The sequence below is a fragment of the Trachinotus anak genome, unplaced genomic scaffold (assembly GCF_046630095.1).
Source record: "Trachinotus anak isolate AG129_WGS33_773 ecotype Australia unplaced genomic scaffold, CSIRO_AGI_Tana_v1 ptg000014l, whole genome shotgun sequence".
NCBI lineage: Eukaryota > Metazoa > Chordata > Actinopteri > Carangiformes > Carangidae > Trachinotus > Trachinotus anak.
Window position 1 is genome coordinate 20,035,650 of NW_027273865.1, and position 27,770 is coordinate 20,063,419.

At 40.1% G+C, this 27,770-nt stretch overlaps 2 protein-coding genes and 1 long non-coding RNA gene across 10 annotated transcripts in view; 2 read left to right on the forward strand and 1 right to left on the reverse strand.

The window, feature by feature from the left end:
* On the forward strand, window positions 1-9,392 carry LOC139631696 (uncharacterized). Of its 6 annotated transcripts, none has more exons than XR_011693434.1 (6): window positions 1-137; window positions 3,119-3,181; window positions 5,581-5,696; window positions 5,863-5,910; window positions 6,525-6,692; window positions 8,993-9,392. It is a non-coding gene; the product is annotated as an uncharacterized lncRNA (long non-coding RNA). The 6 variants fall into 6 exon arrangements; XR_011693435.1 differs by having other exon boundaries at window positions 6,528-6,692; XR_011693436.1 differs by having other exon boundaries at window positions 5,581-5,664.
* Window positions 3,498-22,641, reverse strand: serpini1 (serpin peptidase inhibitor, clade I (neuroserpin), member 1). Of its 3 annotated transcripts, XM_071496125.1 has the most exons (10): window positions 21,375-21,469; window positions 12,168-12,246; window positions 10,509-10,797; window positions 8,970-9,200; window positions 8,492-8,691; window positions 6,469-6,668; window positions 5,592-5,689; window positions 4,779-4,865; window positions 4,505-4,594; window positions 3,498-4,403 (listed from the first exon to the last, which is right to left on the reverse strand). In XM_071496125.1, the coding sequence occupies exons 3-10, from the start codon at window positions 10,774-10,776 to the stop codon at window positions 4,327-4,329; spliced, it is 1,251 nt and encodes a 416-aa protein (XP_071352226.1). In that variant the 5' UTR covers window positions 10,777-10,797; window positions 12,168-12,246; window positions 21,375-21,469; the 3' UTR covers window positions 3,498-4,326. The 3 variants fall into 3 exon arrangements, with proteins under 3 accessions (XP_071352226.1, XP_071352224.1, XP_071352225.1); XM_071496123.1 differs by lacking the exons at window positions 12,168-12,246; window positions 21,375-21,469 and adding an exon at window positions 22,498-22,641; XM_071496124.1 differs by lacking the exon at window positions 12,168-12,246 and having other exon boundaries at window positions 21,375-21,534.
* The window catches only part of pdcd10a (programmed cell death 10a), a 10,543-nt gene continuing 4,938 nt past the window's right edge, over window positions 22,166-27,770 (forward strand). The window contains exons 1-4 of the mRNA XM_071496128.1: window positions 22,166-22,579; window positions 24,854-25,047; window positions 26,442-26,495; window positions 26,670-26,787. Of these exons, the coding sequence (XP_071352229.1) occupies window positions 24,958-25,047; window positions 26,442-26,495; window positions 26,670-26,787 (262 nt within the window). The 5' untranslated portion in view covers window positions 22,166-22,579; window positions 24,854-24,957. The remainder of the gene's footprint in view (window positions 22,580-24,853; window positions 25,048-26,441; window positions 26,496-26,669; window positions 26,788-27,770) is intronic.

Genomic DNA, 27,770 nt, shown 5'->3' on the forward strand with positions numbered 1-27,770 from the left:
CTGGCCGGCCCGCTGCTGCAGGTGAGACGCCGCTGGAGCTGTGGCCTGGTCGCCGGACCGATGGTTGCCCGGCAACAGTGTTAACGTACTTCACAGACGGGAGGGATGAACCGTTGTACTCAGCCTCCGCAGTGAGCGTAAGTTCATACTGGTTTCAAAATCATGTTTTTTTTTTCATTTGGACATAAGCCTATCATAAATAGATAAATAAATCACCGCTTTAGCAGCTCATGCTGGCCTTATAATGTCCAAATTTTAGAATATTAGTATGTGACTGTTTAATGTTGCTTGCTTAGTTTTATGCTAGCCTTGTAATCACTCAACATTAAATTCATGAAGACCAGAGTTAGCAGAGGTTAATAGCAATGTGTTATGTTTATTAATCATAGTCTTTGTCCAAGAGTTATTCGCTAAAGCTAGCCATGCAATATTGAGAGGTTAGAGGAAGCTTAAGCTGTCTGTGTAATTGTAAGGTCCAACAGTTAGCAGCTTATGCTAGCCTAATGGGAAAAGTTTAGCTAATGCTACCCTTGAAATTTCCAGAGGTAGCGGCGAATGCTAGCCTGATAATGTCCAAACATTAGAAGTTTAGCAGCTAATGCTTTCTTTGTAAAGTCCAATTTTTAGAAATTCAGCAGCTAATGCAAGGCTTAAACTGCCTTATAATGATTTATGCTGGTGACACTTACCAGGAAATTTATGAAGACAAAACTTAGCAATTAATGTTACTGGCTCTGTTTTAAAAAGCTTAATGCTAGCGTAGTAGTATCCAAAAGTTAGTAGCTATGATAGCCATATATATTTACCGTTTAGGAAGGCTTAAAGCTACCTTTGTATGCATGTGTGTGTATATAGCAACTGTGAGAACACAAATTTCATGCTTTGTTTATCCAAAACTTACAGTTTGTTTGTGATATTAACTCTATTTTTTTCAAGGACATATGTTGATTGCTTTTACACTAAATACTATCAAGGTATGCTTAGAATAAAGATACAATTATGTATCCTACTGATACTTAACAATTTACTAATGCTTGTATTTGCCTATTTGAAATCCTGGCTAGTAGATGTTGCTCTTTTAATATCAAGCATCAAGAAATGAACTTTTTCTCGAACCATTTTGCTGGACTTCATGAAGCTTCATCTCATGTTCATTAGGTTTAATCCGAGCACCTTTATTCTCCATACTCACCATGGACTCAAGCAGTTCTAAAAGGGGTGGCAGCCAAACACTTCCCTCCTTTATGCTCTTTATACCAAGACTGTGGGGGCTTTCACTAATTTAATATACTGTGTTAATGGTTATTTGTTTGATTTGGAGCGATCATACAGCTTTTTTCTCAATTACTCTTTTTAAATGAGATAGATTTGGACCCCTGAATGAAGTTTGTTTTTTCCCAGGCTAAATGTTCAGTAGAGAAAAGGACTATATAAGCAATTGTTCTTTGTTCACCTGTGTTCTTCATGTGAAAACATGTACTGCTTAATTAAGAGGAATCCCCTTTTTCAGTCACTAAGGAGGGCAAAACACTATGACTTTTCATTACCAGGGCCCTTGGGGAAATCAGCAAACAAGATATATGGTGAAATCTTTAAGTTTATAAACGAAACTGATTTAGCCAAAAGAGTGTTTTTTTTGTTTTTTTTCTTGCATAATCTCCTAATCCACAATCCAGTCCAGTTGGTGGCGGTAATGCACCTGAAAGATGGTTTGCCAACTGCCAATGAACGAAGAAGAAGCTTGTCGCACAGTCCCCGTCTTATTCCTCTCTTGTTTATTTACTATATTACATATTGTAAAGCACTAGCTTAGGTCTGAAAATATATTGTAAAGCTATTACACTTAATATCAGCGCAGTAAATCTTCTCGTTATGTGTAATACAACTAGAAAAGCTGTCATATTGTAATACTGTTTAAATTTATAGATTTTATTTTTTAGATTTACTGGAAATGACGATACTTGAGCAGAGGACTTAAGCCTCATGGTGGCCATAGCATAGCCCAGACAGAAACCTTCAAAAAAGTAAAAAATAGAGACTTATGGAGTCAGTCATTGGAAAATACTCCTCCCGTTTTTGATAAAATGTACTTAGTTACTTTCCATCGGTGGATGGTCTACTGTATGCACAACTAGCAAGTGTCATTCAGACAGGTTGAAAGAAAGCCTCTTCGTCTTCTCTTGCTGTTTCTGTCTTTCTGTATGTCCCCATAGGTACGAGGAGAGATGTGGTTATTTTAGATTTTCACACAATGAAGACATAAGGCACAGCTATCATACCAGCTGGTGAAAGTAATTTAGATTATAAATAACCTCCTACACCCATGGGCTGTCGTTCCTCTACAATGTTGCTCGTTGTGTTTAAGATACTGCAGCACTTGAAGACACTGCGCACACTAAAGAGATAAAAAAAAACCCAACTATTAGATATTTCATGGAGGTAAATGATGCCCTCTGATTTTGCACTGAGGAGTAGATTATGTTTAGCAGATCTATTGCCTTGGTTATTTCAAAACTGAGTCATCATTTGCCAAAGTATAGTGTATGTCTGCTTTTGATTTATTATTGAAATGATTTCACTTGTTTTGTTCTTTTACAATCTGTTTCATCTGGTGTGAAAATCATGTCACAGATAATTGGTACTCCTAAAACATCAACTGATGATAGGGATGACAGTTGTCACATCAAAGCGCCTTTTTGTTATTTTTGTGGCCTTTGTGTTCATCACACTGCACAAATGCTCATGTAATGGCAGAAACATCTGTTGGGAATGTAATTATCAAGTTTATTTCCAAATTTATTGTTGTTGTCATACCAGTGCTATGCAGGCAGCAACAGATGTGTTAGTTGTGAATGTTTAATTAGTTTTGTTGTGACAGTTGTTTCAAACCAAAGTGACAATTAATAAGGGCCAGAATATTTCTGTAAAATAAAGAGTTAAAACAAATGGTCATTCATCAGGAACATACTGGCATATCTTTTACGTAAAGTTTTCCTTATGAGGAGACATTTCTCAGAATCAATGTGCAAATCCCTTGGTCACAGAATATCCTTGCCTTGCTCAGTGATATGATCTGTTTCCTTGTGTGCGTGTGTGTGTGTGTGTGTGTGGTGGCTAGGTAATGCCACAGGACTGAAACTACTCCAAGATGACTTGGCAGGACATTGTCTGCCCTGAGAAGGTGAGTTACAGTTGAACAGCCAACTTCTGCCCTAAGGTTGGCTGTTCAGCCATAACAGCCATTATATAAAGTCCATTATATATTCAGGCACATGGACTTTTTCTGAACAAGTTTCATAAATTCCTGAAGTATTGCTTATTTTTCAGCCTCACCAAATCCTTCATTTAAAGAACCTAAAGCTGTGTTAGCTGTTTGCATTCAGATTAGTGTGGATGCTACATACAAACTATACTATCCTTGAAAATACAGTTTACATTTGCAGATGCCTTTATGAACAGATGAAAACAACCACCATGATTAGAGAAGGACACATGCGTTAATGGGAACACATTCATCTTTTTTATTGATTAAAAGACTGAATACAGCTGGTGTTACTGTTTCTCCCTGTATGTACATCCAAAACGGTGCAGCAGATCTTTTTCAGTGCGCCTGCATGCTCCAGTCTGTCTCTATAGCAACCCGCCATAGTTACGCAGTCTCCTTTGCTCACCTGTGAGATGCCCAGCTGGGCCTTAATCAACCACTCAGATGTGATAAGGCATATTAGTTCATCAGCAGTTTAGCCATGTGCCTACAGTGTAAAAAATGATTAGAATACTGTCTGGAATAGATATATTACTAAGATTCATTGTATAAGGACAGAATGTTTGCACGTTTATTCTGCAATAAATACTGAGCATATATATATGTATATATAGAACACAATGTCAAATGTACAGGGACGTAATTAAAGTGTGAAACTTACAGTGTGCACAAACTGTATCTGGAGTAAGAAAGTGTAAAGGAGAGATTGTGCATTGTCTGTGTGGGCGCAGGTGAGTACGAAGCTGCTGAACTTAAAGGGGTTGTGCGTGGATTACGTCTCATGTTCTTCTTGCTCCTATACAATCCAGCCTTTATGAGAGAATATTTACAGCCTTCTCTTTCTGCATGTCTGTATCCAAGAGTTTAAAGCTTCCAGTATCAAAACACAGTCACATTATATGTTGTATGTTATATTTCAGTATATAATATATTGTGTAATATCCAGTTTATATATTTTTTCATAAAGAGTATAAAACACAGCTGAAGATGGAGATAGAGGATAGGTAGCATTTATGACGTCAGGATCTGATTGGCTGAGAGTGAGAGACCTCACACCAAGTTTACATAGAGTCAAAGTCATGGTCGTTGGGCTCAATGACTTCAGGGGTCATGACCCTGCCCATGAAGAGGATGGACCCTGGAAGAAGAAGAGACAGATAGAAAGTCGGGTTAAAACACACATAGACACAACCCATGGAATGCGTTTGTATTTACATTCACAAACACACACACACACACCTGTCCTTCTGTTTCTAATGACAAAGAAGAACGGGTGGTCAGCCATGACCTGGGGGTACAGCACCAGAGTCCTGGTCAGAGCGATCATTCCTGAGAGAGACAGAGCAAGACAGAGGGACAATCATCAGTGTTATTAGCTGACAGAAGGAGGCAGGATTCTGTGAACCTGAAGTTGACTTTGCCATATGAGACCCATCATACAAAGAAAATGTTAGGTATGTAGCAATGTTAATAATCATGAAGATTATGATGAAGAATAAAGGTTTCAGTCTACCTGATCCAACGGCTCCCTCAGACCCCTCCTCCGTCACCTCCAGGTAGGCCTTCTGCACTGCCTTCTCAATGTACAGGTCTTTACCGTCTGGAAAAAACACACACATAAGCACACATCATAACCTTGCCTTCATAATGTACTGTACATCAGTCTGTTTGAAAGTACACTCAGGGTACAGAGGATGTGTAGTTAATATAAGATGTGCTGAGGTCCAGTACAGCCTGCAGAATGTATTACACAATATAAAACCACTGTAGCACCACCTGATCAGTGAGAACAAGCTGTTCTGAAGTGTGTTCTTAATTAGCATGAAAGGTGCTGATTTTTTGGGGGTTTTTTTGCATTTTAATTAGATCCAGTTGTTCTCCATAAGGCTAGAGTATTTGATGCTGAACTTTTACATCACTTACCATTATTTTATTTTATATCTTCTATATTCCATTTATACACAGTATGTGTAATATCTTTGGCTCTTGTTACCTTTAAAAGCAAACTAGCCCAACATACTTATGTCTCTCTATTGCTCTGGAACTGTACTTATATATTTGTCTCTCTCTCTGTATCTATTATTATTGGATGATGTGACAGCTCTGACCTGCTCACTTGGTGCCAGTTACCTTGGTTACCTTAGAAAGTACCAGAGGCTACTTCACTGCAGCCAAGAAGCAGAAATACTAATGATACTTTTCATGCTAAACCCTTCCAGGAGTTTATTTCTCTCACCATTTGTGTCACCGTGTAATATTTATTTGCTTATAAAAATGTAAGGGTATGTGTCGCTTAAATGTGGTTTTCCACACAGCAGACTGTTACCTGTCATGGCGGAGAGATCAGCATCGTTGGCGAAGATATTCTTTATCCCCAGCTCCTGCAGAGTGCTCCTCAGGTCAATCCTCTGCTCCACTTTGAACCTAAAAAGTACAGTCACAATTTAAATAGGTTATTAGTCACATGTTTATGTTCATGTGTGTTTATGTTCATGATGCATGCATATGTACAGTGGTTGTGCATATGTCTCTGTGTGTGGAAGTCTCAATTAGATTGGAAGATTAATAGTAAAGCAAACCTTATGTTTTTTTTACAGGAAAAATTAACAGTTTACCAGCATCCCAGATTTCATCACTGTGTGGCGGTAAATTAAATTTAGGAGCTAGGCAAATGTAAATAATATACAATGCCTTATTTGTATATTTGCAGTGCAGGTGCAAGTGATTTAACTGCCTAAAAACAGTCTGCCTTAAACAGATTTTGATGCCCATAGAATGAGAAAGCTGTTTTATGAACCATTTTACATCAACATTAATGAACAAATCATGGGGAGCTCCAGTGATGGAAGATGCAATTTAATGATGTACAAAAAAAAGACTACTGTCATTATGATTCTTTCCACCTAAATGAAAATTACTTCAGGGACATTCTTCATTGACTTTGGAATTCTGGGAATTGCGGGTAAAAACTCCACCATCTCTAAATAGTCACTATTTGATGTCAAATGTACACAGAGAGTATATAAAACAATGTCTGAGGCGCAAAGGTGTCATAAATTTAAGATATTGTATAGCAGCGTATGAGCATGTAAGACTGGATATCATCGGCCCACTCCTCCTATTATCTGGAGTATGTGTATTGGTTCTTGTACATTAATATGTATGGTTGTGTATATATGTGTGTTGTGTGTGACATCTCTCACCTTGGTAGGTAAACTTCCACCTTCTGCCGTTTAACATTGTTAGCCCACTCTTCCAGCAGCGGTGCTTTGATGATGGGCTCCAGTGAAGCCAGCGGCACCTCCTGTCGAGGCAGAACGATCATCATGGACATGTCCTCTCCTTCATAGGGCATCTCCAGTACCTGATACACACCACCAGCTTCCTGGGAGCCATCACTGAACTCACCTGGAACATACACAGATCTGTAAGCATGTTGAGGCCGATTGCTGGACTGTATTGATTAACTGAGTACACCTTCCCATTCATTTGACCACTCTCCTATTTATTTTAACGGGAAAGTGGTCTCAAACACACAAATTCAAATACGCCTACCACATATCACACATTTAGAGACAAAAGTAAGCACATGGAAACATCTGTAAGAGCTGATATGTTCTTAAGAAGTGATATCTTCGTAGCCTTGAGGTAGATGTTGAACAGACTTGTCCCTTGTATCTAATTAAACAAAACCTTCAGATAAAAATTCGAATCAAGACAAGGCAAGAAACATTTACTTGCATTAAGTGAAACAGCATTTCTTAGTTCGCATGAGATAATCCTTTTATACTCCAAACAAGTCCAACTAGATTTTAAATCTAAATATAAGATTATCCCGCTTACTAAGGTTTTTGCAGTGTGAGATGGAGTTTATAGAGCAATTAACACGGCCAGATTTTATCCCACTCTTTGCATGATTTTTCTTTGGATGCTGCTTCAAAGGGAAAATTACAACAAAAAACTGATCATCTATCATTTAATTAGCATTCTGTGTGGGGGCTGCTAATGCAGAATGAGGCAACATTGCAGCAAAGAGAATGAGGTGTGGTGTCCCCAATCATTTTACTTAGCCAACATGATTGTATTTCAAAATGAAAACGCAAACCCAAACCTTGTCCCCAAGGACCTGTCCCTGTTCTGCAGTTGCCAAGCACACACATCCACACATGTACACAACAAGCTCAACACACACCAGTTCACACATTCACAGATTATCTTGATCCTGAGTGTGTGAGTATGAGTATGTGTGGATCCTCTGAACGTAATGTAGAAGTCTGCAAGTGTGCAATCTCACTACACACATGGAGACGCATACAACAAAATATCTAAAATGCACCAACTATAGTAACAGTGCAGTAAGACTATGATGTAACTGTCTTTTGGCAAAATAACAGTGTTATAGCCAACCTGCATGACTCCATGCAAACTGTCCTGCATCTTACATTCCTGGCAAAACACCAAATACACCAATATCTGACACGATATAACGATTCATCAAGTGGAAAAAAATTGACAGGTTAATCAGTTGAGAAAACACACAAAAATATAGTATTAATTGTTTCAGTAATTTGACCTCTTGAAAGGTTTTTTCCCCTCCACTAACCCCAAAAAAAAAGTGCTGTAATGTCCACACTGTTTGCGAAAATTCTGTGACAAAGTGTTAAATTACACAGAAGCAAAAAGTCTTTGCAGAGAGAGTTGGAAAATCAGTGTAATAGCTGACAAAATATGACATCCTACAATACAGTTAAGAAGCAGACACTGATAAAACTAATGAAAATACAAACTCAGTGGAAAGAGAAATGCAGTGTGTCCTACAAAGTTTCAGACAAGATGTAGCAAAAGTAATATAAAAATATATACATTTACATTTACATTTACTTATTTGGCAGATGCTTTTATCTACAATGACTTACAAGTGGTAATATAGTAGTACATGACTTAACACACACTGTCAGAGCGCCGCTAATATTGTATGGCATTAACAAAATAGTCTCCAAAACACACTTCTAAATCAAACAGACATATGAAAGGAGTTTTACAAGTGAGGAGAATTTTAGCAGCAGAGCTCACTGAGCCAAAAAGACGAGCCTTTCCTGGGAATCACGCTCCAAATATGAATATTTTAGATCTAAGATTAAGATTTTAAATAACCCCAGGACATATGAGCTGAAATTCAAGGGCTCCAGAAAAAGAGCCACAAGTACAATTCACATGCAGCTCAACCTCACCATAGTAGAAGTCTCCCTGTTGGTACATCATGAGTGTCTGGACTTCAGAGCCGTCGTCTTTGCTGAAGGAGAAGGTTCTGGTGTTCTCTGGCCTGAACTGGTTTTTCCAGGAGCCTCTGAAGTAGACAGCGTTTACTAGGGTCAGACGGGTCACGCTGCTGAAGTCCTCGGCTGATAGCAGCTCACGGATCTTACCTGGAGGGAATGATTAGTACAGCGTATTATGGGTCTACATTAGTTTTCTTAAGCCTAAGGATGGTGCCTGCTGTGATGCAGCTTTTGAAGTTGTACACAGGAGAGAGATTTGTACAAATGAGGATTGGATTCAGTAATTTTTGTTTTTTTGTACAAGATGATGTGATCAAACAAACAATGACCTAACTCCTTTGACGATGTTGCATGTCATTTTACAATATGTAGGGATTGTAATAATTATGTATTTCCTTTTCATCCACCCTCTGTCTTGAACTTACTCTCTGTATGATTTTCCACCCAGCTGTTGATCTGCTCGGCCACGGCTGCTGATTCGCTGAAGTCTACTATTTCCACGTCAGCCCGGAAATACTTCCTCATCAGATGCAGGAACTCAGGGTTAAAGGTGATGCCTTCCTGCAGGAAGAGGCTGTTGGCAAATCGGATCACGTAATGGGCATCATCGTCCGACATAGCTGCTGTCAGGTTCTGGAGCAAAGAAAACTCCACACCTGGAGAACAGAGGGACACACACACATTCATATTGGGTGTGGATGTACATTCAGAGTACAGTGGTGTGAAAAAAATGTGTACATCACCTTTGCTGTGTTACAAGGTGGTTTTTAAATATTATAGATTACTTTATCATCCACTCAATGTTTTTTTTTTGTGTGTTGGTTTTTTTTTTTGTTTTGGTTAAACAACAGTACAGCAATAGAAATTACTAATTGTATGAATTTTAAATACAAAAAAGAGAAGGAACATAAGCAAGCATTTCACAAATACTTTATCCACATATTATGATATCTTGCTGCTAAAATCTCATTGCGGCATAAATTGTAATCCTAATTGTATTTAATATTCATTTACCATTGCATCCATTCACATTTTAAAGCACCTATCTTGTATCATTCAGCTTTCTGTTTCAGTGGATAAAGTGTATTAGGTTTTGAATACAGAACAAATGTATTTGCCTTGAAAAAAGTAAAAGACAACACAAAATAAATAAATAAATTACGTCTTTTTATGTCTTTTAAAATGAAAATTATACCCGGCATTTTTACTGCTTAAATGTATGCTGTAGATTACGACCAAATTTAAACAGGACTTAGGAAATTAACACCCACATGTAATGAATAAATATGGCATCTATCAACAGTGCCTATAACTGTATGAGTGAGGGCATGTACATGAAGCTTGTGCATGTTTGTGCATATGCTGTATGAGGCCTGCTGTTAAGATCAATTCACACAATTATAGTATATTACTCTAGGAATTTAATATTGCACTTATTTAAAGTTGGAGAACTCACAAGACAAACATTAAAAACAGATTTGTTCAAATTGTAGCAGCAGAGGCTGGGGTGGCTTTTAATCCTTATGATGGGCCAAGCTCCAAAAATGCAGCTACTAAAAGTATCCTACATTTCCCATAAAGCAATAGTATAGCATCTTTCATTACACAGACACCCAATCCTAAATGTCAGGGTAATTCATACCTCATACCTCTAGTTTGTAATGAAGACTTTCCACTACAAATTTCATGTCTCAAGTTTAAGCCAAGACAACACTGACAACATCTTCAGGGTTGTTTCTTCAAACTTTATAAAGCTCCCCTCTAGAACCACAGAAGACATATACAAGTGTTTCCACAGGCTGAGTAGTACCTCTCATGAGGAGTAAACTGAACCCTTTAATTAAATGTGTATTTATTTGTAAAAAGAAAATGCTCTTGCAATCTGGTTCAAACTCCCAACTTGTCCTCGTTCGCCCACCACTGACCCTGATGCCAGTAAACCTGTGGTTATGAATGTGTCTCACCTGGCAGCAGGTGGCTGAACCCTACAGCCTGTCGGATCTCCTCCAGCGAAGCCCCTCTGGCCCCCAGCTCCACCATGCCCAGGGCCACAGCCACGCTCAGTGGGGAAAAGATGATGTTGTCCTGACCCCCCGCTGCCTGCAGCTGGTGGTACAGTCTGACCGAGAACTCTGATGTAGTGTCCTCCGGAATGTCCGCCGCCCAGCAACCGTAGCCCGGCAACAGGATGGAGAGGAGGAGGAGCGGGGACAAAATGTCCAGGATCAACATCGCAGCACAGACCACAGATAGCTGAGCGAAAGAAGGATGTATGGAAAGGAAAGGGTAGGATGGAAAAAAAAAAGAAGAGAAAGAGAAAAGGGTGAAAAAAGAGAGGATGGGAAGTGAACGAGGCAAAGAGGGAGGAAAAATATGGTTGGAGGACAGACAGAAAGATGGATGGATGGGGAGAAAAGGTTGAGGAACAGGAAATGAGTGATTGGAGAGATGAAAGGGGGGTGTGCAGGCAGAGAATTGTTGAAGGAAGGAAAAGAGATGAGGAAGACAGACACATGGGGAAGGGAAGACAAGATGAAAGAGAAAAAAAATGATTTGGGGAGGAATGGAGCCAAAAGTAGAAAGAGTGGGATTGCAGTGGGGAAGGAAGGGGGGGGGGGGATGGAGATAAAGGTAGAGAAAATTATTGCGTAAGGCAGAAAAAGAGATGAAGGACAAGAGGATTTTGGGAAAGAGAGAGACAGAGATGAAAGCAGAGAGACAGCAGGGATGTGGGATGATGAAAAGAGAGCAGAAGGCCAGAGAGACAGAAAACATCTGTCAGTCAAAAGAATGCATTGATTAAAAAAAAACAGCCAGTATTTTTATTTTTTTAGCTGAAATAAAGTTATAAATGCAAAGAGGATTCTAATTCTTCTAAAATGCGCTGTTCAATCCTGGAAAACAGCTTGAATTGTGTTGTAAAGCAAAAGGCTCCCTATCCTTTTGCTTTTGTAGTTTTAATAGATAGAAAAAAGTTACAGATTCAAATAAATTTCGATGTACGGGCAAATGGTCAAGGAAGATGTAGAAAAAGGAAACAAGGGGGTGAAAAAGGGAAGAAAACTCACACATGGATATACAATGTAATAGGTAAAACAAGTTGTGGACAGTTACAGAAACAACACATAGAATAAGACGAAGAGAGAGAGAGAGAGAGTATATCCACAACACGAATGTGCAGTAAGTACAGCTGTGCTAATGACCGCAGTCAGTATTGCTGTTCAGAGTACATCTGCTAAATGAGCTCATACATATTTCATGGTCATTCTTATCATCTTGAGTTAAATTAGATTCTTTCCTTCAAAATCTGCTTTGCTCTGTGTGTGTGTGTGTGAGAGAGAGTGTGTGTGTGTGTGTGTGTGTGTGTGAGAGAGTGTGTGTGAGAGTGAGTGTGTGTGTGTGTGTGTGTGTGAGAGAGAGAGTGTGTGTATGGTTGAGCCTCTGTATGGACGAGTTTCTGTCTGTCTGTATAGAATGATTGATTACAAAAAGGCCTTTACCTCCCCCTGTCCTCCCTCCTTCCCCTCATCTTCCCCATATGTTACCTCTCCTCACCAATCTCCTCCTCCCTCTCACCTCTCTACTTTCTTACCTTTTCTGTCTGTTTAACCCTCCCTTTATACCTTTTAAAATGACAAGGAGTGTTCACACACACTGCACCATTGCTCTGGCGCTGTCGTTGCCAGGCAACATTGTTTTTCGCTGCCAAGCAGAAAAAGAGAGTCAATGATATATGGAGAAAAGACAGAGAAAGTGGACAAGTTCAGAGAGAGAGACAGAGAGAGAGACAGACAGAGAGAGAGAGAGAGAGTGATTATAGACATTTGTTTTGTTGCGTCTCTCTGCTGTGCTGTTGTCCTCTTGCAGTTTGTATAAAGGATTCAATTAGCAGTCCCATGCAGGGCTGGAATCTGCTGGCTGCTACTGTACGTGTGAGACGGCAGGTGACTGTGGTGTCAACAACACTGACAATGGGCAGCAGCCAGGAAATTAGTGACCCATCCTGTTGTGTGGTGCCCTTTCCTCTGCTCTGCTCTGCCAAAATGACAAACAATTTACTTTCTCAAAATAAACCAGTCCAACCCTCAGGGAGGCATAATTTAAAATCTACCCTGTTTTTCTTACTGCCATCCAATCCCATGACAATACTATGACCAACAATGAGCTAATCCAAAGTCCAAAGCCTGATGTGGCTTACTCCTCTGTGCTACACACCTTCATTGTTGTCCAAAAACTATAACAATCATACAAATGAACCACACTGTTGTGTTCTGTGACATTCTCCCTCATTACACATGAACACAGCCTCTGTTTAGACTCAGTCTTACAAAAGCTGCTCAGCTGTAAATATTCACTACAGCACCAAATCTGCAGCTGTAAACAGTCTCCAGCAAATACACTGTTTAACCTCTTTTGAGTAAAATTTGCTAAAAGTAAAGGGCACGGCTGTTTTAGGAAATTATCTAGCCTGAAAATACAAGTTTATATGATATGATATGTAAACAATATCTGATGAACAATATGATATATGTATATACAGTATATATGTTTATAAGAATGACCCAAAGATTTACATATTCAGTAGAAACGAATGGCCGTGCAGTGATGTCAGAAAGCAATGAGAGACGGTCACAATGTAGGTTTTGGTCTTTTGATTGACTTACAAAAATATAGATTATCGCCAGTCATATCATTAAAACAATACTTCCTGCCTGAACAGGCAGAGTGGGCCATCCCTGCTCGCATTTTTACAATGAACTGCAGTTACTATATAAGTTTTAAAATATCACTTCTCATTCTCTTGCAAAACACACATAACCACACGCCACTTCCACTTTACGTCCCTCTAAACTGACAATCAAGATCTCATCATGTTTGTTCTCCACCCATAAGTATTCTGACAAATTGCTTTTGACAACCGCCTGCTGGATTTGCATCTGCTTGAGGCAGCGAATGGAAATTTATTTCCGTTACAAAGTTTCTTCGCAGCGAATGGAGTCACACAGCACTTGTGTTTTGTTGTCCATGTACCCAAATCTGTAACCAATTATCTCATGATCAGAGCTCCATTTTCTGAGTCATGCATTGTCAGGGTACAATCCGATCACCTGGCTCGCATTTAAAACATATGGCTGGCTCTTTTTTTTTGTTTTTCAAATCCAGTGGAAGCAAACAATGAATTGATCCTACTAACATGTACTGCCCATGAAATATAATAATAATGATAAAAAAGAAGAAATATTGTAAGATCTCTAATTTGATCAAATATTAAGCTAGATTTGAGTGATTGTTGGCTAAAGCTTTGGAATTGAAGCCCAAATTTAAATAGATTTAAACGAGGGCGCAAACCTGATGTATTGCCGTTAATTTACTGATAGTCACGTGTGTTCACCTGCTCTCACATGTCGTGCTGTGACTCAGAGATTCCAGAGAGAGTGTGCGAGATCCAGAGAGAGTAAGAAAGGCTGAGGAGAGGGAGGGGGCGGCTGGCAGAGATGTAAATGGAGGTAATGTTCCTGACCTTCTGAGCTGTGGGAGCTGAACTTTTCTGAGACAGACGGCCCTGCTCACTGTAAGCAAAGACCCAGCCATGCAGTTAAGCCAGGGAAAGCAGCGTGGAGCACTGGTGCGTGTGCACCTGTGTGTGTGTGTCTTTGTGCAAGAGTGCATGTGTGAGTGGATAATAACACCATGGGTGGCTAGCTTTTACTTGTAACGGTGACACCATTCTGACCTTTTGAGTTGCGGCACGCAGTCTGCAAGGGGAATCCACACTTTGCCAGTTTGGCCATTGATGACTGTGAGCCCAGCTCTAGCTCGGATCTACTCAGGTGGGTTTCCCAGCATGCCTCCAAGGTAAGCGGGGGAAACCCAAAACCTGCCTATTAAATGTTCTCTCGTGACTGAAAGAAGTGAATATGTCAGAAAATGGTTTGAGTTGCAAGAGTTTAATCCTGACAACTTGATTAATTCCATGCAATTAAACTCACTGGCCTTTAAAAGCAGCCTCTAATCTCTCAGTGTAATCCTAATTCTCAGACAGAGTAGATCGGCGTTTGACATTTTCGACAATTAAAACCTGACGTCATCCAAATCCACAGCACGTACGTTAATCCTTACTGCCATTTAAACCCAACACCTTGAGACGGCATGCTTCAGAGGCCAGGGGAATTTATTAAACATGAACATCCTCATTCATGGTTCACACACACACACACACACACACACACACACATTGAAGTGCACATTTCCACATACACTTCCAAGCCAGGGTTACCAAAGCAACTGCAAGTGATGGACATTTTTCATTTTGCCAAGCTGACAGACAGAATTTTTTCCCCTTAAATGATACAGTATCTTCCTCCTTCCATATAGGCAGATAAACTCTCTTTCCTCCTTTCATACACCACTCAGCATTCTCTGTCTCACACATCCCCTCGCTTTGCAAGAACTCTTCACACCAGCTCCAGTTCTGTCACTTAATGCACTCTCTGACATTGTCTTGCACGAACACACACTCTCTAGACACACATGCAGCACACTGACTGTGCTCGGTAATTTTGCAAAAACAAGACAAGCTCCTGCTCTTCTTCTTTTACTCTGGAGCTGCAGCAAAGTCCCGAAACAGTATCTCCATCTCATGCTCAAATGACATGACACTGGTTCACTTAGCCTAAGTACACTTCCACGCTTCTGAAGCTGTGCTTTGATGAATTCTGTGAAAGTGCTAACATCCCATTTCATCAAGGCCTATCCCTCCGGGAATAAACTGCAGAGAATCATGTCTATCATTATCTTCATGACCGTAAAGCCTTCTGCCGTGGACACTCTGTTAAAAACGGCAGGGTTATCTGCCATGATTTCACCATGAATATATCGAACTTTTAAAGGCTTTTGCGACACAGAGATAACAGAGTCCATTTATCATTCATGAGTTTGAGTTTCAGGTTTTCCTCGGAGGCACCACAGCAGGCGCTTTTTACATATTGTTCTGATCTTTAACTGAGTAAAATGCAAGAAAACACATGCACGCTCACACTAGAATGATCAAACATACACGAACCTTCCATCGTTGGTCTCAAATCACTCATGTGTCTGTGAACGCTCGCCTTCTGTGGAGACTCTCAAGGTAGAATATTTACACAGAGAGGCTGTGATAAAGCCCACCAGTGGGCAGGGCCTTTCACTCGTTTGCGGTCCAGGAGAAAGGAAGCACTGAACTCCTATGGCAGGTGGGGACTTCCATTACTGTGAAGGGGATCCACGCTCCTCATTTGCCTGGGTGCAACAGTAGCTTGGCTAAATTGCTGGTGATGTGTTCTATCCAGAAGCAAATTTTGGTAAAAGATAATGCAACAATTTTATCCGTAGTTTAACTGTATTACAATTTTGTTAGTGCATGGGCCCAGCTATTCACACATCATCTTCATTGCTAAAGTACCCACTGATGTGATTTATGTGTGTCTGGTTTACCTGTCTGGCAATGCGAGCAAGGAGGGGACGATGCTGTCGAGTAGTTTTAAACTATAATGGATGAGGAAAATGTCCATTACAGGTAAAACGAGATGGTACAATAACAAAATGCAGAGGAACGAGAGGAAATGTGGTCAGAAAGTTTTACTTTTCATTTATATTTAAATTATAATTATCAATTAACCACTGTGCCTTTTGAACATATTTCTATAGAGGTTACATCATTTTACACTGTGCATGTTAATCAATTAACGGTTTAACACCTTAAAAAGAAGTGCACAACCGCTTGCCCAGAGCGAAGATTACAGCTACCATATTCACCAAGCTTTTTCTATTTTAGATGTAAAAACAATTTTATCTTGTCTTTGAAGAAAGTCCTGAATAACCAATATGTGTCTTCAGTGAATTACTTTTTAATTAAACTGTAAATCTTAGAATAAAATGTAACATCAGTTTCATCATCAAGGAAGCCTGAAGATCAGAACAGTAAACTAGGCCATTTATTTACCGGCACACCCAAGGCCACTGTAATTTTTCAGTGTTGCTGTGAATGGTGAAGCTTAATTTTGTTGGTAGTGTTTAATTAACAAGACTCTCCTACACCAGACCAGGACTAAACACGGACATTTTGACTTGACATAGATGGAAAAGCACAGATATCACGAACAAGACCACTGATGCCTCTTGTCTATCCAAGTGTCCCAGTAAGACATGGCAGTGTGACAGTAAACCAACATGCACAATCACAGGACCCTGAAACTGAAGCAGCTAAATGGAATTCAGCCATCGTTCATTTATTATTTACACGTGTGCTTTGCCTTCTGTGAAATGTCAAAATGTCCCCTGTGAAAAAGCTTTGACCCGTTGTCAACAGAGCAATATTGACATTGATGGAGGTACTGCATAAAGGTAACCAGCTGTCAGTGGTCGTCTCTATACCAGCTACCGGTTGTGAATACTTAAAATTAAAAAACTTTTATCTCAGATCGGTTAAATTAGATTTAATATTCAGCCGGCTCGGGCCTGATCAGATTTCTCTGGAAATTAAAATCCAAGGGGATTCACCGAGTATCATCTTACCAAGTAGAAGCTGTCTCTCCAATAACTTCAGGATTGGCTCATTTACAACATTTAATTTGTAATGTGGCCAATTCAATGAATTAAATGTCCTTACCCATAAGCAATTATAATCAAGTGTGAAATGTGTTATAGATATAATTTTTTCTTTAATTGAGAAGGCAACACAGGATATGTGCTGTAATACATAGGGCCACTGGTGGAGAGAGAAACCCTGATTGATTCAAGAGGCCCAGGGCGGAAAGACTAAAATATTCTACAGCACATTTTAACAGTATCACTCTCAGAGTGGGGACTGTTTGATTTGCAAAGTAACCCCTTATCTTTCTGGATTTCAGGCAGGCTCACAACAATCGAACAATACTTGGGGTTTCTGGTGCTTGCTGTGCGTGTAGAAATAGTCCATTAGCACCAGTGAAACTCACACCCATTAAACAAAACAAAGCACGGACACTGGACACAGTGATGAGCAGCTGCCAACCGGGTGCACCTGTAGAATCTGGTAACAAATGAGATCTATGAACTATTTTTTATGCAATTGAAACTGGTATCAGTTTGTAATCACACATACACCCAGTAGTCCACTTTGACTTTGATTACCACTATTCTATGTTTAAATTTGAAGTCTGCAGTTCATATCTATTCCAGTGGCAGATAAATTAACCTGCAGCCCATCCTCAGCTCACTACCTTAGCTCATTCAACCCCTTGTTAGAAAATGACATAATGTGCTGTGGACCCTGCCTGAAGTCCCAGGATGCTCACTGTACACCACAGAGGGCAAACAAAGGTTAACAACCCTTTATTAATCCCTGCTAACAGAGACACCCAGAGGGAGAGAGACAGTTAAAGAGGTAAAAACAGAGACAAACAGAGAAAGAGAGAAGAGGAGGAAAAGGCACGCAGACGCAGAAACCAACAAAAACAAGAAACACATGTATGTAGAGAATTACAAAAAGAGAGAAAGACACAAATAAAGACAAGTAGACAGACAGACAGACAGACAGAGACAGGAAAAGCATTGAAGAGATGAATAGTGGCAGCGTCCATGCAGATTCCAGCTCTGACTCTGAGCCAGCGTTATCGAACGACCCCCTGCATAGCATGGCAAGATGGTTGACTGCTCCCCTCACTCTGCCAAGACACACTCAACAGCATCTCTTTTCTTTCTCTGTCTCAGAAAAAGACACACACACACACAAACACACACAAACACAAAAGCTACAGCGCTGTGGGAGTGCAAGTTAGAAGATTTGAGCTGTAATTGGATCTTCCTCTATTTGGGGTCAATGGTAAAAGTGAAAAGACTGGAAGGTTTTTTCAAATGGACTAAAGACCAGGGAGACACTGGAGCGCAGGAAAGGTCACTATCAACCAGCCCTCTGGAGGAAATGTGTGCGTAGGAGTGAGTGTGTGTGAGTGTGTGTGTGTGTGTGTGTGTGTTTGGAGAGGTAACAGAGGTAAGAGAGGGAGACAAGGCAGAAGATTCTGAAAGAGAAGTGATAGCCAGAGGAGGAGGCTGAGAGCAGAAAGACAAGGGGGCGATAAGAAGACTGTACAGATTGCTCACAAACTGAACAGTGGTTATTCTGCTCGGAGGGGAGGGGTGGGGCGGGTCGGAGGGTTAGCCAGTGAACAGGTATAAACATCGAGAAGAGACTGAGAGAAACAATGGCGGCGGCGAGTAACACAATTAGGAGAATAATTCAACTCGCTTTGGTATTTGAGCCGTAGAGTTTGAGTGAGGGGAAAACATAGGTATTACCAAATCACTTCAGCCATTTTACTGTCCTCCTCACAGAGATCCGTCGCTCTCTCTCATCCTCCCTGCCCTACACTTAGCCCGCCCCTTAATGCCACCAATCAATCGACAGATCGATTCCAGGGTACGTGTGTGTGTGTGTGTGTGTGTGTGTGTGTGTGTATACGTGTGTGTTAAACTGTGAACTGGGGAGCTGATGCGAGCTGCACAGACTGCAAAAGGGTGAAATGTTAGCAGCGATATTACAGTACATGTCCCTTAAATTTCTATTATCTAGAGTGGAGTTTTGTAGAGAAATGTAATATCCACCACCTGCAAAACATATGATGACAATGATATCATTATTTTCAAATGTTAAAAGGGAGCTCAGTATCTTGGCCGACTTGATCAGATTATATGCTCTGTATTTCAGAGGTTTCTTTTTCTGATTTCATGTATACATCAAATGTTTTTTCCAGCACAGATGTATTTTTTTGGTAATAATTCAGATAGATGATTCATTTCCATTCTTGTGATTTCCTCTCTCCGCCTCTCTGTAACTCCTGACCCTTTTCCCTGTGCTCTTTCATCCTCCTATCTGGCCAGGTATGAACTAATCCCCTGTGTGTTTGCTGCGGCAGAATGTGCAGGGGACAAACCTGCTGCCTGAGTGTGTATGCGCAGGTGGTGCAGGCTCAGTGTGGGAGTTTATTTAGAAAGTGAAGGGAAAAGAGGAAAACTGTTAAAAATTGTATCCACTTTTCTCTATGTTTTTAATTACATACTGTAAATTTGCTGTCACGCTGTCTTTTTCATGCGTTTCAATTGAATTTCTGGAAGACAAATACACGGTTTTTCCCATGCTGATCTCTGCCAGCCTTTTGCTCTTCTGCATCCTCAGGAAATTCACCATGGGCAAACATTTATTTCAGGGCAAAGACAGATTAAACTTTTTTTTTTTTTTTCTCCCAGTTGATATGGCTGCACATAACAGGCTCGATTCTATATTGAGAAAATATAAAGATGTCAACAACTGACAGATCAATTAACAGATCAATTACATTATAGAGTAGACTAGAGCACCCCCCCCCCCCCCCCCCATGTACCTGACAGAAACACATCAACACCCCTGCACACAGAAACATAGTTTTGGAAGGTTACAAACATGCACCCTCAGCACATGCACGCTGCACAGAGCTTCTCCCTTCCCCACTCCTTTTGTTTCGCTAGGCTGGTTTGAAAGACATTTAATTATTGAAACGCAATTAATGCAGCTCTCCCTGGGAATAGGCAGAACACACACACACACACACACACACACACAAACACACACACACACACACCATAGAAAGGCATGGGGAGAAACAGCAGACTGCACGTCAGCAGAGATTAATTAGTTATTCAGATTCATATGGGATTAATACATTTAGATGATGAGTGAAAGGGATACTGTTTTTCTAAATATGGAGCTGCTACAACCATGGGCCTCAATGAGGATTTAGGAGGTCATTATCTTTGTTGCAGTGATAAAAGAGATCATAGGTGGATTGAGAGAATGAAACATGGGACACACTGAATTGTTAATTGTTGACCATGTTTTGGTATTACCAGTGTCACAATGAGTTATTTGACAGTAGGGATTCATTGAGTGTTCACAGAACGTCTGTAGTGCAAAAATGATCTAAACATAGAGACATTAGTGGTAAAACAACACTGTGATATCAACCTAATACAACTGGTGTATTAATGTGATTTAACCTGAGGTTCATGCTACAGCATAATATTATACAAACCATATGTAGTTTTGGATTACAAGAGATGTATCTCAGACAGGGTACCTGAGGCAGCTGCAGGCTCTGTTTCTTCATGAATTTTCACCAAAACCAACATGAACACACACACACACACACACATGCAGGAATAACAAATGCTATGTGTGTGTGTGTGTGTGTGTGTGTGTGTGTGTGTGTGTGTGTGTGTGTGTGTGTGTGTGTGTGTGTGTGGGGTGGGGATAGGACCAGGCTACTACAATCTGCCTCATTAATTCACACACATTCTCTCACTGCGCCTTTCAAGGACAAGAACCACACCGCAATGCTTAAGATGAATTCAGTAAAAAACAACAACAACAATAAAAACAACAAAAACAAACCATGCATTCGTAGATCACAGAGGAAAATTAAGCAGACCTGGGTGGTGGACCCGCGGGTAACGGTTTTTAATCAATAGGCTTAAGAAATATAGGCTATTTGGCTCCAGTGTGCGTCTCCACCCGCCCCCTCACCAAAAGCCCACACATGTTGATTACAGCAACAAAGTCATTTTATTCTATTTCACAAAATGACCTATTACACCTACACATTCCTACACCTTCATAAAAAAAAATATTCTATGAAAAACTCAGAAATGAGACATTTCATATGGGAGATCTCTCAGAGGCTGATGAGCTGAGGTTTCTCTCCCTCGGAGGTTATTCACACACATCGGTGTTTGGTTTCTGAGTGAACCAGCTGGACATGATCGCATAAAACGCCTCTTACCGATAAACGGTGCACGGCAGGGATGGATGGATGGATGGTTGTGCGTGGTCTCTCTCTCTCTCTCTCTGCTGCTCTCCTCCGCCGCCGCAGCTAACTGCCTGCTTGTCTGCCGCAGACCCCGCCCCCTCCACGCCGATTGGTCCAATGAACGTCGACCAAAGAGTCACGATATGAAACGAAATATGTAACTCTCGCTGATTTCCTGCTTTGCTTAGGCGAGCATTACATTTACTTTACCTCTATCATACAGGCTAAATGTTTTCGACCATCAGTCAGAACGTGTGTCACGTATATATATATATGGAGTTGTACGGCCCAATATTTTAATTTAACTTATTTTAATTCACCTGTCTCAATTTGACGGCCATCTTGCTTTGTAACGCGAGTGAAACTAGCCTGCTACAACGATTAGCATAGTTTCATTCTCGCTAGTGAGTTCCTCTGTAATAACACTCATGAAGCAAGTATGAGTATTATTGAAGCCCTTTGAAATTTAGTTATAATTAGTTACTACAGCTGTTTATATATTGTGCTAACTTATAATAGTTGGCATTGGTAGATAAGTATCTTGACCTATACTGCAACCGTTAATTTCGAGCTGTGCTGATAAACTAGCTTATTGTTTTACCGTTATTTCAACTTTGAATTTATTTTCTTTAAACAACTAAAGACATGTTTATATCGTGTGCCCTCTAAAAGTGGAACACAGCTAAAATGCTAGACGGCTCCGCGAACAAAAGTGTCGCAAGGGTTAAAAAACAAAAAAAAAAAAAAAAAAACCCTATCACCTGCACCTGTTTGGGATTTGAAGTCTATTCCGGTGGCCGTTACAACGACAAAACATTAAGGAGACTGATCGAAAGAACTACAAGTAGCCTTTCCGCTCTCAACCCCGCCCACCCTGCCTGTCGATTACATTTTTGTCAGCCAGAAAACTTCCTGTATGAGACTCTAATCACATCAAGAGGGGCAGAGTTGCTTGTGGAACAAAACAACGGAAACAGTTTGCCTGTTGCTGGTGCCGGTTTTAACACCAGGACCACAGATAGCGACATAGCTGCCGTTCACTAAGGACGGAGTCGATCACCTGCTCTGAGCTGCTAATCTCCTGTTAGCACCTTACCTGTAGGTATTGTTCGCTTAGCCAGCTCTTTGACATCGGCACGCTCCTTTCCCTCGCCTCGGTGACAGCTGTCTCGCCTCAGGTGAGTGTCGTTGTTTTTAGGTAGCTGTAAGCGAAGTGACAGACAGTTACAATGGCCGTGGCACTACTGCATCATCTGGTCGATGCTGTATTTCACATGAAGCTGGAAAAGGAACCATCACTTGTTCTTTTTTTTTTTTTTCTCAGTGTCTGTCATTGTATTTTAAGAGGAAGCAAGATAATGAGTACAACTAGTGACTTTGTGTTCTTGCGGTCAGAGAGCACTGTGTAGTCTTCTCGCCATTTACTATTGAGGCTAGTCTGTGGTAAACTTTTATGGCCTTCTTGTTTCAGGAAAAGTTTTCATGGTTCAAACAAGTGACTCAAAAAAGTTGCGCATTTGCACTTGCAAATATTTTAACCTGTCATGGCAGGTAAAACTCGTAATAACGCTAATTAATGTTAATAACGTTAATAAATGCTCCTCTCCTTTGCCATTAAGCTATATTAGTGAGTCAGTATACACAATAGCAGACCAATGTTGCATGCACTCTTAACTATAAAGTTGTCATGATTATTTGTTACACTGGTGTTTTGTCAGGTTTATGATCAAATGCTTAGCAAGGAAAAATAGGTCCTATACACAGAGAGTACTATCACCCCTCCACTCTCCTGTCATTACAGTTTCCTACATCTATGAACAAAAGCTTGGCCTTTGATAAATAGTTCTTTACACATTAACTTACTGAAGATTGACTAAACCCATATTGATGAATTATGGTTTGATCCTTATTGAATTTTGGGAGTTGCAGAATTCACTTTCCACACTTATCACCCTCATCCCTTCTTCAAAATCTGGACAGTTTTGTTTTTTGTCTGCACAGGGAATATCCTTGCCAAATGTTATTCCTTTTATTTCCTTTTTTTTTTAATAACCTAAATGAAAATGGCAGACTTATATTTATTTTATTTTATTTTTTGTTGGTGTCAAAGTTATGTAATGTACACACACACACATTAGATATAAACTCATCTTTATGTTGGGCAAAAAAACAAAAAAAAAAAAACAAACTGATAAACTGATATATTTGAAAGAAGGAGAGGACACTATTCCAAAAGTAATGAAGCACAGGAAAACAGTCTCCACAACTGACTCTGTTTGAATTAATTTACTGCCAATAAATGAATTTATTAGAATCCAGCTGGATTAAAGTACATTTTGTTTAATGTTTCTAACATTACAGAAAAAAAGGACTGTATATTAATAGTTTATTGCGTCACTGTTGCGGGTGTTCTTTTTTCCTCTCTGTTTAACTTTAATCCTGTGGCAGGGCTGTCTGTAACAATGCCGGCTGTTGTCTCTCAGCTGTAGCTGTTGCAGACACTGACCTTCTCTTATAATCCTAGTCAGCTATTAGTATTAAGAAACACTGCCACAATGGTCCCAATTATAAGCATGTTTGTGCGATAGTGGGTATCAAAGGGCAGATTGAAGCCTCTACGTAACTAAAGCATCCTGTGATAGTTGGAGGTAAAAGGTAGGCTCAAGTTGTCAGATCAGCTGGTGATGACTCATTGTAATCTTGAGAAACACACTCCCGAACAGAGACTTGGTATGTTAATGTGCCATCTAGTTAATGATCAGTATGAGGAGTTGAATGAAGAATGACGTCACAGTAGATCCTGTGAAGGTGTCACACAATAAACAATGGCTGAGGAAGAACTGGTCCTGGAGGCGTCAGGTATAGGCGGATGTGTGTGAGTGAAAGAGACACAGCACACGCCAGTGAAAAAGGGTGTCATTGATATTTTTCTCTCGTTTGAACCGTCAGGATTCACTGCTTCCTCATAACAACGCTGAGGCCAAAATCATATAATTTGTAGGCCAAGTTTCACAGTGACATTTTTACTGCAGTAGTAGTATTGGAGAGGTTGTTCTTGTTCAGGTATGACTCATGCCAAGTGTCTCACCATTGCACCCAGTGGAACAGTAAAGAATACATTTTGCAATATGGCTATTATGTGATGGATCATGTCTGTGACTGAGGCTTTCAGGATAGTAGTGCACATGGGATTTTATGACATGTAATGGAAGGGATAGAGCCGGTGCAGTGTTGGAATTGCAGTGTAAAAATGTATTTTATCAATTTGTTCCATCAAATTTTATGTTCGCTCTTTTAATACAACATTTATATACTTTTGCATTTAAGTGTGTTTAGATACTTCAATTTTATTGCTTTTCTAAAAAATCTCTTACTTTGTCATTTCATCCACCACCATCTATCTCTCCCGGCTTGATCACCTGTCTTGTCTTCTTCTTCTTCTTCTTCTTCAGGTCCTTGTCTGCTCTCATTCTGTCAGTCTCTGCGTGTGATTGAATGCGGTGATACTGGCATCGGTAGACAGGCACGCACAGAAGGCGCCACTGATTGGTCAAGGATGACCATGGACAACATGAAGAATGAAGCCGACACCGCCTCACTAGTCCCCATGGCTCTCTACACTGTGATGCATCCCGTCTTTAACCAGGTGAAGAATGCAGAGTTTCAGTTGAAGTAAAAACAATGAAACCCGAGTAAACAAGGCCAAGTTGCATGAGAAAGAAATATAGATGAGGTTTGTCGTAAATATTCAGGTCCAGCAGAAGGAAGTTGTAAGGTTTGTCTAATGAAAATGTTGGTGGCGGTTTGCTGTGAATAGGATTTTGTTTATGTTGTACCAGAATTGAAATAAGGTGCTAAAAAAAGTGTTAATACGCCCGCATTACAAACATACAGCAATGTGAAGTGACCTGACTGCTAGTATACAGTGTTCTGTGTATGAGAAGTATTCATTTCTACATGATACAGCTTCTGTGTATTACATTACTGTGCTTGCAGATTATGTTTTTCCATAGTCTTGATGATTGATTCATGTAGGTGAGGTTTCCTGTGTTTTTATTATACCTCCACATGAAGTTCAGTAAAGTGTGTTTGCTCAAGATCCACATCCTGTATATTTATCAGTTGTCAAGGAAAAAAGCTATTTATTGTTGCTAATTTTCAAATTTTTGGCTTAAAAAAGTGGAATTCTGGAAAAAAAAGAATTTGCAAATGCAAATGGTACACATCCAAACAGGGCAAACTGTAATTTCCTCAGAGCTCTAAACAATGCAGTAAGTGTCCAGAAGTGTTGTGCAAATGTTAAATCAAAAATGACAAGACAAAGAAAATCAATAGAGAATATCATATGTGGTGGCACATACCTGAAAACACAACAATGGGCTTCATTTATCAAACAAATTACATTTCAGTTTGTACTAGAACCAATTTAAAACCAACATCTATGCTCTTTATGTAGCAAATCAATCGGTAGCAAACACACACACACACATAAACACAGATACTTACAGGAGTATTGTGTTTGAAAGCCTGACAAACACTATAAATTTATCAGCTGTTTTTTTTACAGCCTCTGGGTGGCTGATGTGTTTGTGGCACAGAGCATTTTCATTCTCCGCCCCCCTCTCCCCTCAATTCTTGTCCTGTCCACTATTCAATAAAGACAAGAAATGCATGAAACTGCAATTTCCACAAACATGTCTTTTGGTGAAATTCGATCATTAACTTTATTTCAAACCAATACATGCATGAGTACACGGTGGTGGGGGGGGGGCAAGGATGAGCTCTGTAATAGCAGAATATGAGCTCAGAGGAAGTGAGCAGAAAACAGAACAGTGCACAGTACAATACAATAACACAGCGTCCTCCTTTGATACTGCCTGGTTTGTATGTACTGTCTGCAGAATTACATTTCAGAACAGTGGAGAGACTATGATAAGAGCTGAGCTGAGGTGTGTGTGTGTGTGTGTGTGTGTGTGTGTGTGTGTATTATGGTTTGTGCTCCTGGCTTATGTTTGTGTGTCTGTGTATCGTAACTTGCAGCTGGAGCAAGTCAACTTATCGGCAGCACAGACCTTGAGAGCAGCTTTTATAAAGGTTAGTTTCTTTACATTTCATGGAATGAACTGCCACCTTTCTTGTACTAACCTGTCTAAATACCTTTCACTTTTTCAATAATTTTAGGCTATCACCTCCCAGTTGGGTTGTAGATTTGATAAATTCCACAGTTGTGATTGCTGTCAGTGCAACTGTATGTTTGCGTGTCTTAAGGCAGAGAAGGAGAACCCAGGCCTGACCCAGGACATTGTTATCAAAATACTGGAGAAGAAGAACTTAAAAATCAACTATAGCGAGTCTTTACTTCGCATGGCTGCAGACAATGTGCAAGGTAGGATGCTGGGTGCTTGATGAATGATGTGTGTGGAGAGTAACGGGGGAGAAATTTGTGTCACAAAGGACAACCAGACAACTGTAACAACACGGAATTATATTAAAAAGGAAGGCGTTTTAAACTGGCAAACATTATCTTTCCTCCACTGCAGCTTACATATCAGTTTATGTTACGGTATCAACCCCAAAGAAAGAAATGCATCTTTTTCTTGCTGTCCTTCAGAAGCAGGACACACACATCACTGACTGTATTGTTTAAGGATGCTTCAGCAAGGTGGATGATTACAAACTTAACCTGACTGGGGCCTGTTTACATGAGCTCAGTTTTCCACTTGGGGGAGCTGTTTCTCCACAAGTCGACTCATCTCCCTGTTCTCAAAATGTCCCATCGTTTCTGTCTGTAATTGAATTCCTTGTGCCGTGTACAGTGATTGATGGTAGTAATGAATTCACACTCGTGTATATACACACACACTTTGGATGAATTTTAAATCCACCTCCTGCATGGCACATCCCAAGTTCTACCTTAATACTGTCTTCACTTAACAAACTAAACATTGCCACTTTTAAGTGTGTGCACACATGGTCACACACATGGCTGGTCGTGGATTCACTTTATACATTTGCACAGTAGACATATGTTTTTCCCAGGTGCCTCCATTATTACTTGCCTTGTTTTGGTGCCTCCTGCAGCTACAGTGCATTCAGAAAGTATTCAGACCATTTTGTTATGTTCCAACAATATGCTAAAATAAAAAAGAAATTCCTGATCAATCCACACTCAATACTCAAAAATGTCAAAACGAAAACAGAATTGCAAAAAAGAAAAACTGAAATGTCACATTGAAATAAGTATTCAGACTCTTTGCTATGAGACTTGGATATCTCCCATTTCTCTTATTCATCTTTGAGATTTTTCTGCACTGTGATTGGAGTTAAACTGTGGTAAAGTCAGCTGATTGGAAATGATTTGGAAAGGCA